General features: G+C 41.6%; 1 protein-coding gene across 4 annotated transcripts in view; it reads right to left on the reverse strand.

Moving 5' to 3' along the window:
- Window positions 1–11,244, reverse strand: part of ATXN7L1 (ataxin 7 like 1) — a 166,194-nt gene extending 154,950 nt beyond the window's left edge. For 2 of the 4 annotated variants that reach the window (XR_004645242.1, XM_034766464.1), the window contains exons 1-2: window positions 10,977–11,243; window positions 10,279–10,347 (exon numbers count right to left, since the gene is read on the reverse strand). Coding sequence is in view for 2 of the 4 variants with exons in the window: in XM_034766464.1 (XP_034622355.1) it covers window positions 10,279–10,347; window positions 10,977–11,091 (184 nt within the window). In the remaining 2 variants the exon portion in view is untranslated. Of the gene's footprint in view, window positions 1–10,278; window positions 10,348–10,976 lie in introns of those variants that run through there. The other 2 variants (XM_034766478.1, XM_034766486.1) reach the window with 2 other exon arrangements.
- Between the last annotated feature and the right edge of the window lie 987 nt (window positions 11,245–12,231).

The raw sequence follows: 12,231 nt of genomic DNA on the forward strand, positions 1-12,231 counted from the left end.
GTTTCGTGGAAAGTAGGTCTTGTCTAACAAACCTTTTTATTTCTGACAGGACTACAGAACTGGGTGATAAAAGCAAGGTGTTGATATAGTATGCCTGGATTTCTCAAAGGCATTTGACTTAGTACCACATTATTACAGTTTTAAATTTTAAAAACTTCCATTATATAAAATCAACATTGTTAATGGGGGGAGGGATAGCTCAGTGGTTTGAGCATTGGCCTGCTAAACCCAGGGTTGAGAGTTCAATCCTTGATGGGGCCACTTAGGGATCTGAGGCAAAAATCAGTACTTGGTCCTGCTAGTAAAGGCAGGGGGCTGGATTCGATGACCCTTTGGGGTCCCTTCCAGCTCTATGAGATAAATTATGGAGATATACCTATTTATTTTTAACAGTAGATGAATTAAAAACTGGCCAACAGATCTGCAAGTGTAGATGTTAATGGGAAAATATCAATGAGCGAGGCCATTTCTAAGGGTCCTCCAGTGCGCAGTTCTTGTTCCAATGCTATTCAATATTGTTTTCAACAATCTAGATATAATATACAATCTTTGCTGACAAAGTCTGCAGATGACAAAGATTGGTTGAGTACTATATAATGAAAACTGGTATGACAGGGTGTTCCTGGCCTTTGTCACTCCCTACAGGAGGCCCCACGATCCTACTACACCCTGCCCCAAGAAGCACCAAAGTGACAGGAAAGTGGGTCCTCCAGGCCTGCCTAGAAAGGTCTTAAGGAAGCAGCCAATCAGAGCCCAGCAGGCTCACATAAAAGGAGCTGCAAAGCCTTAGCAAGTCAGTTCCTGGCTGGGATCAGAGGGGTGAGGCAAGGCAGGGTCCTCCACTCGACAGCCTTCCACCTCCAAAGCCCCCTCTGACGACCCTGATGATGTAATGCCTGTCTCCTCCTCTCCTTCCTCATTTACAAATTAAGCCCATTGTCATGCACCACCAAAATGCAGCCTTCAGTGTGCCAGGATAACAATAGGATTAAGGTAAATGCAATATTTTTGTTGTAATTGTTTGTTTTTTATGCTTGCACAATATAAGTTTCCGACTTATGTAAAATTTGGGTTACGCAAGGCTTTCCAGAACAGAACGACTGCGTAAGTCGGGGAGCATCTGTACAGTAAAACACAAGCAACTACAGACTAGGAATCAACCCCATCCTCAAATCTGGGATAGGGAGTCCTGCCTTCCCCCATGCACTGTCCTGTCCCTGTCGCTTCAGCAGCCCTTCTTATATCCCCTTCTCCTGAACACATGTGCCAAAGGAAGCTAGAGTTAACCCCTGATGCACTGCGAACTATGCGGAGCCCTGCCACCACAGTATGCTTATCTCCATTTTACAGATGGATCAACTGAAGAACAGAGAGTAAGTGACTTGAACAAGTTGAAACTTAATATCAGAGGTGTGAAAAGAACCCAGAACTCTTGCCTTGCAGTCCTTGCTCTTACTACACAATGCCTATTCTTATTCTTATTATTACACAATCCAGCTTCTTTCCCAACACACACAATAATGAAAAACAAAAAGCACTAAAACATGAAGTAAGAGCATGTAGTTCTAAACTCTGGTGAACTGAATTGCTGTAAAGTGACACAGGAAGGCATTCTGGGCGTAAAATGTATATTATTTAAGACTTTAAATATTGATAGTAAAAAGTGAAGAAAATTGCTGAATAATAAAGACAGCTTACAGAATACAGACAACTTGTATTTTGTTGAATAAAAGGACCTGAGGAATCATGAAACCTCATTCTGAAATAGCTCAGGTGGTTTAAAATCATAGCCTCAAACAAACATTACATCATCCTAGGATAGAATATACTCTGAAACTGTCAACCATACACCAATACATATGGCTGCGAAAGGGGAAGAGGCGTGGGGGGAGAAAATGGTTCTTTAAATGTTTTCCCAAACTTGCATCCCATCAGTTAAACAATTGGAAAGCACAGAGACAGAGCTATCAGCATCATGCCATTTTACCAATTCTCTGGGATTGACTTGGGGATCTTGCAATAGGAGAGATCCCTAGTAGACACCTGTACACCCTTCCTTTCTTACCTTTTCATCATCCCAAATTCTACCATAATTTGCAGCGAGTACAAAGAATGTCAAATAGAAAAGTATTTTTGTGACAATTCCATCAGTGAACAGAAAACCATATATAGCTTCCCACTAAACTCAAAATCTCTATCCTGAAGAACATTAGGTTGGTTTCTCAATCTCCAGAAATCCTCAAGCACAAATATTGAGGGCAATTACCAGATACCACCTAGATCCCCCAATCTCAAACTTGTACCAAGATGATGATCTTTCCATGGCATCAGGCAACTCCTGAAGCCTCTAAATGCAGATGTATCCTAGGACTTGCCTTATATGTACCCTCAGCAGAATAACTTACTAAGAAGAGTATGAACTTATGCTGTCTAAAAAGATCTCTGATAAATTAAGAGGAGTTGACAACATTGCTAGATGAAAGGAATTCAACTACAATCTCAAGGATTCTAAGGAGAATCTAAGTAAAACAAAGAAGTTCTAGTTTAAAAGAATTTGCTGCCTTTACATATTGAAAGAATTTTTAACAGGGGTCTTTCCCTTGACAGTTTAGGATCATATATCTTAAGGATCCAAAATCCTGATTTGAACATCTGTGGTCAGAAAGCACCTTTCCCACTATCATCACCCACTTTTCCACCCAACCTGGGCTGATTAAATATAGCACATAAACTGTAAGCTTTCTTGAAACTTAGTCCACGTCTTCAAATGTGTTTTGTACAGTCCTTAGCACAACTGAGTCCCAATTCTGACTAAACCTCTGAGGACTATCATAACAAATGTATTAAACAATAATACTGTAGTACACAGCTAGGACAAGAGTTAGCCAATATTTAGTCCCCAGCAGTGCCTCAATGTTGCATGCTAGATTAGGACAGAATCCTAGAAAACATCAAGAAGCCAAAAGATTGTATATCCAACTGATCCGGCATTTAATGTCAGAACATGGACAATCCAATCCCATGGTCAGCCTCGTCATCCCAAGGAGAACTCACAATGGGAGTTTAAGTAATCAGAAACAGATGGCATAGATTATTCCTACACCTAACCCCATACTGAAAGAGGATAGTTCCGCTTCACATCAACCATGCCTTGTCTCAAGCCAATTCCCAGCTTTTCCACATACCAAGCTCTAATGGAATAATTATGTCCACTGGAGGTCCTCTGCCTTTGGAATAGGTTATTAGTCTATATACATTAGGGGGCAAATGGAGGAAAGTTACACATAATGAGAACTACAGAACATACATGCAATCCCTCTGCTGACTGACTATGCTTGATTTCTGTTTTCTTCTTTGGTATGTTTAATTTCTAAACTCTTCCCAAACATTTTTCCAAAAAAAGATGGAGTAGGCGGAGAAAAAGAAAAATTTTAAAATGTTAGAGGTACATTTCATTCCTGGAGATTGGGACCAAAAGAAATTAAGATACAATCTCCATCTGACATAAACCAATTTGTTTGATCTTCTCTCACTACTCTACTTTCTGATGCATTTTTTTTTTTTTGGCTCTTTCTCCTGGGTTTTTTTCCCCACTCCACTCAAGTTTATATTCTACGATCCCCTTTTTGAAAACATCCTTTGCTATCTCCCTACCACTTTCCTTCCTTCGCTTCCAACAAGAACAGAATCTTTTCTAATGGAATAATCATTTTCAATTTATGCACAGCGCAGATGTTAAGAGTAGACTAGACCTTCCATGAATTTTACTCTAGTGCTACTGTGGTCCTGTTCTGAGTGAAAATGCTGGATACTTGTAATCCTGAACCCAATTTAATCCTTCCCCTGATATCTATCTCCCCACTCCATCCTTTCAGCGCTCCAACTCCAAATGTAGTCACCAAATCAGAGACTGGGCATGTGTGATGCTGATCCAGATAAACCCAGACTTTAACATAGATTATAACTTGTTTTGCTATAATGAATTTTATACTCAGCTATCTTGCTGTACAGCGACAGGTCGGAAAATGGTAGTGAAGAGACAATGTAAGACACAGCAGTCATCAGGTTCAAACTGGAACATTAAAATCTGTTGAACTGGGAAAGTGTAAATTGACTATGACATCAAGCTTAACCTTTGACCCTTTCAATTTGTATGGAGTTCCACTGAATCTAAACTTCCATCTGGACAGCCACCAGATATAGACTTAAACACCATGAACCAAATTCATCCCTGGTGCAAAGTCAGTAAAGTTAAATCAGGATGTCTTTGATCCCTTAAAGCCAATAGTTGTTTACATAAGACCATAAGAACGGCCATACTGGGTCAGACCAAGGGTCCATCTAGCCCAGTATCCTGTCTTCCGACAGTGGCCAATGCCAGGTGCCCCAGAGGGAATGAACAGGTAATCATTAAGTAATCCATTCCTTGTCGCCCATTCCCAGTTTCTGGCAATGCTTCTGCTTAACAGATCTCAATACACATACAGTGTAGCAAAGCACACATCTCTTTCAATGTTAAAGATTTATGTACATAAGAAAATACACTCCTATTTTATACAACATGTGAATTCACATAAGAAAAAGAGTAAGTGAAAATATTTGATGTACATAATATATTTAAAATCAATTACAGGTTATTATGGAAATGGTGATCTTTTAGCATCAACTTCATAGTCACATAATTACAGCTTAATGAATATTTCACAACAAATAAGTGATCCAATGATTTTGCCTCATATTGTACATAGACTATCCACAAGCAAACCCTCATTTCCTCAAATTTGTTAGTCAATTCTAAGTATAAATTCCAAATAGTGCTCCAAGTCTTTGATAGTCACTATTTGAGCTACGTTGATTAGTTGTGATTTGTCAGATAAGTCACATGATACTGTTTCCTGATTAGATGAGTAATCAAGCTTTTCTGGCATATGAAATTATGCCTACAAATATCATTTTCCTGTGAATACTTGAGCATGTAACTTTGGAATCCACTTTCCATAAACATACATACCAGTAAAACTCAAACACATTCACAAGAAGTAAACATAAAGGGGGCACAATCATGGCCAAAGCAAGTTCATTTGCAAACATTCATGATGTTTTCCCCTCCTCACTATTCTCTCATTATACAAATAATAAAACAAGGGGCAGTACACGAAAGACCACATTGTAAGTCTCCAGTTTCTTTCTTTTTTTTGTTTAAACATGGCCTCATTGCACCTTTTCCACGACTGAAATTACATAATAGGGCCAGATTGTTAGACTCTTACTCTCAATGGTGAGCACTTACTCACACAAGTAGCTCCACTGACCTGAATGGAACTATTTTATGTAACTGCTTACCACTGAAAGAGGTATGTAAACTGGGCCATAATGAGTGAGGGTAGCAGTCTTTAATGGTGTACTATCATATCATCACCAAATGATCCATCATGGATTATGGACCCTTTCAAATATTTTTTCCTCGTCTATCTCATGTGTGCAAATGGAAATACAAACCCTACTAGTTTTTATATCATTTTATTTTTTCTCCTTGATAAGAGAACCTTAGTCAACATCTGACGAGTGCTTTATGGAGTAAAAACTAAGTAGCTAAGAAATCGCCTGCTAAACAACTATTTCAATTACTTAAAATATGAATATTTTAAAATGTACATTTGGTATTTATCATCATGACAAAAGCCATATACTACAAAAAAGCAAATCTGATAAACTAGGATTTCTGGATTTTTTCAATGTTTAAAAATAATTTACTATCATTCAATAAACATTATCATAACCCACATGAAGTCTCAGATTTTTATAAAGTCCTGTTTATAACTAGGGCCCTACCAAATTCATGGCCATGAAAAACGCGTCATGGACCATGAAATTTGGTCTCCCCCTGTGAATACTGGCCTTTTGTGTGCTTTTACCCTATACTATACAAATTTCATGGGGGAGACCAGTGTTTATCATATAGGGGGGCCTGACCCAAAAGGGAGTTTCGGGGGGGTCACAAAGTTATTTTAGGGGGGTCATGGTATTGCCACCCTTATTTCTGCACTGCCTTCAGAGCTGGGCAGCCGGAGAACGGCAGATGTTGGCCAGGCACCCAGCTCTGAGGGGAGCACCGCCAGCAGTAGTGCAGAAATAAGGATGCAATACCATACCATACCATGCCACCCTTACTTCTGTGCTGGGCGGCTGAAGAGTGGTGGCTGCTGGTCAAAGGCCAAGTTCTACAGGCAACAGCTCAGAAGTAAGAGTGGCAATTCCATACCATGCCATCCTTACTTCTGCACTGCTGCTGGCAGCGGCTCTGCCTTTAGAGCTGGCCTCCTGGCCAGCAGCTGCCGCTCTCCAGCTGCCCAACTCTGAAGGCAATGCCGCCACGAGCAGCAGTGCAGAAGTAAGGGCAGCAGTACCACAAACTCCCACCCACCCACCCCACAATGATCTTGAGGCCCCCCACAACTCATTTTTGGGTCATGACCCACACAATTACAACACTGTGAAATTTCAGATTTAAATAGCTGAAATCATGAAATTTGCGATATTTAAAATCCTATGACCATGAAATTAACCAAAATAGACTGTGAATTTGATAGGGCCCTATTTATAACTGAGTTTTATACCTTGGCAGTCTGTGATATAAGGAAGTTAACTGAATTATATAAGGTCACAAAGAAAATCAAGTTGGGTTTGAACTGAAGATCTTCCAGGTCCACAAGCCTTGGCCATAACAAAAACACTATCATACCATGCAATAGTTGTTGCATATGTGAGATCAGAATACATCTACAAGTACTGTTGCAAATACATGGGCAATGAGTTCTGTACGTCTGACACTAGCGCTTCAGATTTTTCCCACTTTTAGCAAGGGGAGTGAAGGCTCATTCATGATTTACAAAGGGTACTCAGACACAATGATGGCTATGATATAACAATTTACATTAACAGACTGATTAAATGAGTAAGCTAAAAATATTTCAACTCATACTAATTTGTTCAAGTGGATTAAAAGTCCTGCAAGTTACTGCTTTCAGGTAGCAACAGATTTCTAAAGTATGGTAAAGCACGCAAATTTACATTAATGACCATCTTATTTGAAACACAGAATAAGTTATAAGGTTTGTCTGGAAAAGAAACATTGTCTTTAGTTTTCATTTAAGTAAGTTGCCAACAATGTTGCCATTGTCACAGAATTAATGTTAATGTCAATGTGATAAAAATCTAGTTAACATAATTCTGTAACATATATACTCTAAAGATACACATTGTTACAATTAGGGCTGTCGATTAATCGCAGTTAACTCACATGATTAACTCAAAAAAATTAATGCAATTTAAAAAAATTAATCGTGATTAATCGCAGTTTTAATCGCACTGTTAAACAATAGAATACCAATTAAAATTTGTTAAATATTTGGGATTTTTTTCTACATTTTCATATACATTGTATTCTGTGTTGTAACTGAAATCAAAGTGTATGTTATTTTTTATTACAAATATTTGCACTGTAAAAATGATAAACAAAAGAAATAGTATTTTTCAATTCACCTCATACAAGTACTGTAGTACAATCTCTTTATCATGAAAGTGCAACTTACAAATGTAGATTTTTTTTTGGTTACATAACTGCACTCAAAAACAAAACAATGTAAAACTTTAGAGTCTACAAGTCCACTCAGTCCTACTTCTTGTTCAGCCAATTGCTAAGACAAACAAGTTTGTTTACATTTGCAGGAGATAATGCTACCTGCTTCTTGTTTATAATGTCACCTAAAAGTGAGAACAGGCATTTGTATGGCACTTTTGTAGCCAGCACTGCAAGGTACTTGTGTGCCAGACAGGCTAAACATTTGTATGCCCCTTCATGCTTTGGCCACCATTCCAAGGGACATACTTCAGCCATCGTTCCAGAGGACATACTTCCATGCTGATGATGTTTGTTAAAAAAATAATGCATGAATTAAATTTGTGACTGAACTCCTTGGGGGAGAACTGTATGTCCCCTGCTCTGTTTTACCCACATATATTTATATATATATATATATGACATATATTTCATGTTATAGCAGTCTCGGATGATGACTCAGCACATGTTGTTCATTTTAAGAACACTTTCACTGCAGATTTCACAAAACGCAAAGAAGGTACCACTGTGAGATTTCTAAAGATAGCTACAGCACTCAACCCAAGGTTTAAGAATCTGAAGTGCCTTCCAAAATCTGACAGGGACCAAGTGTGGAGCATGCTTTCAGAAGCCTTAAAAGAGCAACACGCCAATGTGGAAACTAGAGAACCGAAATCACCAAAAAAGAAAATCAACCTTCTGCTGGTGGGATCTGACTCAGATGATGAAAATGAACATGCACTGGTCTGCACTGCTTTGGACTGTTATTGAGCAGAACCCGTCATCAGCATGGACGCATGTCCACTGGAATGGTGGTTGAAGCCTGAAGGGACATATGAATCATTAGCGCATCTAGCATGTAAATATCTTGCCACACTGGCTACAACAGTGCCATGCGAACACCTGTTCTCACTTTCACATGACATTGTAAACAAGAAGTGGGCAGCATTATCTCCTGCAAATGTAAACAAACGTGTTTGTCTCAGCGATTGGCTGAACAAGATGTAGGACTGAGTGGACTTGTAGACTCTAAAGTTTTACATTGTTTTATTTTTGAATGCAGTTATTTTTTGTACATAATTCTACATTTGTAAGTTCAACTTTCATGATAAAGAGATTGTACTACAGTACTTGTATTAGGTGAACTGAAAAATACTACACCTCTACCCCGATATAACGCGACTCGATATAACACGAATTCGGATATAACACGGTAAAGCAGCGCTCCAGGGGTAGCGGGGCTGCGCGCTCCGGCGGATCAAAGCAAGTTCAATATAATGCGGTTTCACCTATAACGCGGTAAGACTTTTTTGGCTCCCAAGGACAGCATTATATCGGGGTAGAGGTGTATTTCTTTTGTTATTTTACAGTGCAAATACTTGTAATCAAAAATAAATATAAAATGAGCACAGTACACTTTGGATTCTGTGTTGTAATTGAAATCAATATATTTGAAAATGTAGAAAACATCCAAAAATATTTAAATAAACGGTATTCTATTATTGTTTAACAGTGCGATTAATCACAAGCTTAATCGCGATTGTTTTAATCGCACAATTAATCGCAATTAATTTTTTTAATCACTTGATAGCCCTAGTTACCATATTTGAGTATCCCTTATTAATAATCTGAGCGCTCTCAATGTTAGTATGTTATGTAAAAGTTTCATTACTGTGGGCCTGCTTCTTATTAACCAATTTCACACCAACTGTATTTTTTGGTGGTGGTCAGGCTATAAGTTTATAAAACCTTACTCATACTGTAACAAACTAATTTCTTCAGTACAGAGAGTCACCCTCAAAATCTGCCAAATACTAATTCACTAATTTCATTATAGCATAGTCAAGTGTTAATTTAGCAAATCCTGTCACAAACAAATCTGTCAATCTGAGTGCCTGCAGCCATACTAAAGTGGTTTCTTTTACCAATTTGCAGGCCTCTTGGCATATCTGGAAATGCCAGTACATTGGGATTTATTTGCGTATTCATATTCATAGCACCTGGAAACTTGCTATTTCGAACTACAGTCTTATGCCCAGTATTTCTCAAACAACTCATTGGATTTGGTTTCAGGTTATATACATTAGCTGGCCTTAATAAAATGTAATACTGTGAATTATCCATATAGCCATCTGTAACCACACTCACCACATGACAATCTGAGACCAAAATGCAACTTGAGATAATATGAACTGATCTAAATATTTCCACAAACCAGTTTTTTCAGCAAGAGTGAAAAACAGCCCATACTGTTGTCTTTGCAGTTGCTAATAACTTTTAGAATTAAGCTGCTTGAAGTTGGTACCCAGATGTACGCATGTGTGTATTTCCATACTGAAATGAAGGGAGTGTTGTACCAAAAAGGATAGAGACTCTTGGAAAGAAATCCAATATGAAGTGTCACATGATCCTTTGACTTAAAAATGTCTTTTATCCTTTAACATGTATCACTTATGCACACACCAGTTATATTTATACTTTAAAAGAAGCTGACACTTAGTGACAATCGCTTGTGTGTACTGAAGCCTGATAAGCATTCTTCATGGTTACCCAGCAGAACAATTCACATGATATTATGATACCTTGTTAAGACCATACCACACTCACTCACAACCACTACGACACAGACAGGTAGAGGTGTGCCAGTGGTTTGCACTTACCTTCTTTATTAAGCCTCATAACCTCCCTGCTTTTTCCACCCTCTTTTCCAGTCTCTTCTAGATCTACACCTGCAAAAGAGAAGAAAAGTCGGAGAGAGTCAAAGGAGATGTGTTTATTGGGGAGGGGAAGGAGTTAACAGTGTTTATATGTTTAACAGCAAAAACCCAACTATCACTGTCACAGCACCTGCCATGGAGTACCAGTGCCGGCCTCCCCATGCAACAGCATCCTCCTGCCCCCCTCCCATGCAAGCGCATCTTCTCTTCCACCACTCTCCCCCATGCAACAGCAGCCTCCTGCCCCCAGCCCACTCCGAGCAACAGCATCCTCCTGCCTCCCCAACCCCCCTCCCACGCAACAGCATCCTCCGGCTCCTCCAGCCCCCCGTGCAAGAGCATCCTGCTTCTGCCCCTCACCCCATGCAGCTGGCCCAGCAGAGGTACCCAATACAGTGCCGGCACCAGACACCGCGTTCCCAGCACCTCCCCACACGCATGGGGACGGAGATCTGTGCAGTGGGCGTGTGGGGGAGAAGGCAGCCCCTAGTGCAGCGGGGGACAGCAGAGCATCGGGCCTCCCCGCTGCCCCCATCACCCCGGGCGGCGAACCCCGTCCCCCTCCTCCATGTGTGTATCCAGGGGGAGGGGAGCAGCATGGGGAGCCCCGGGCAGGGCTCTGTGTCTGGTGGTGCCCTTACTGTGCGGGGGGGCGGCGCAGTGCGCGTGCGGGGGGGCGGCCTCCCGGACCCAGGCGGCCCAGGGCTGGCCCAGGAACGCCTCGGGACTGGGCACGGGCCGCTCCAGGGCCGCCATGGCGCCGCTCCTGCTCCTGCCTTCTTGTTGCTTTTCCCGTTTCCTTCGGCACCAGCAGCGAGCGAGCGAGCCAGCCACGGGATTCGAGAACGCCGCACGTCATCCTCGGGACGTTCCGCCGCCCACACGGGGGTAGTGTCAGCCCCTGCTCCCTATCAGATCGGGCTCCCCGCCTCGCACCGCGCATGCCCGGCGCAGCCGAGCCTGCGCACTGGCCACGGCGAAGCCTCTGCCCGGAGTGTGTCTGAGCCAGAGGGGGGGCGCGCGAGGCTGCAGCGGGAGCAGGGCGCGGGGCAGGAGAGAGCCTGGCGTGGAAGGGCCAAGTGCAGCCCAGGGGCGGGAGGAAGCCGGAGTCCCCGGGGGCTGCTGGGTTCAGTCGGAGCAGCGGGCGCTAGGGGCTGTGTGGATGAACCGCGGGCTGAAGGGGGCGCCTCGTTTGTCGGCGCTGGGGGGCGGGGAGGGTTGTCTGTAAAGGGCAAGCCTGGAAATCAGACACAGCGGGTGACACACAACGGGGCAGAAGGGAAGTCTCAGGAGACACGGCCGAGAGGCTTTACCAGGCACGGAGCAGGAGGCTTTCTTAAATACAGTGCCCAAAGCAATGCCCTCCCCATGGGTATCTGCTGTAACAGGGCTCAGAAACGTGCTCAAGGGACACATTGCTCAACCTGTACATGGCAAAGGATTCAGGTCCCCACGGCCTTGTCTTCACTGAGTTTTTCCAGCAAACTTCCCCACTGGCTCTGAGCATCTAGCACCAGGGATTAGAGCTGCACCAATGTTCGGACAGTCGCTGAATGTGCCCAGTGAACATGCAGTCTACATGGAAAACATAAAACATTCATTCATGGTTTGTGTATACTGTGTTAATGTGTTTAATAAATGCATGTGAAAAAACACTGTTTTATGACTACAAAGTGTCATATTGGCATCTCCCAATGATAGAAATCTACCATTGCACAAAAACTTTGGGTTTCAATTAATAATGGTGTGGGGAGGTGTTGAGGACTTTTAATCACATAGCTTCTCACAGACCAAAGTACTATAACAATACTATTATCACCACTGTTTTGGTGTCTGTATAAGTACTAGGCATTGCTAAGTTTGAATTCGGGCCTCTTATATTTTTGTTGTTTTCAA

The sequence above is a fragment of the Trachemys scripta genome, chromosome 1, assembly GCF_013100865.1.
Source record: "Trachemys scripta elegans isolate TJP31775 chromosome 1, CAS_Tse_1.0, whole genome shotgun sequence".
NCBI classification, from domain to species: Eukaryota; Metazoa; Chordata; order Testudines; family Emydidae; genus Trachemys; species Trachemys scripta.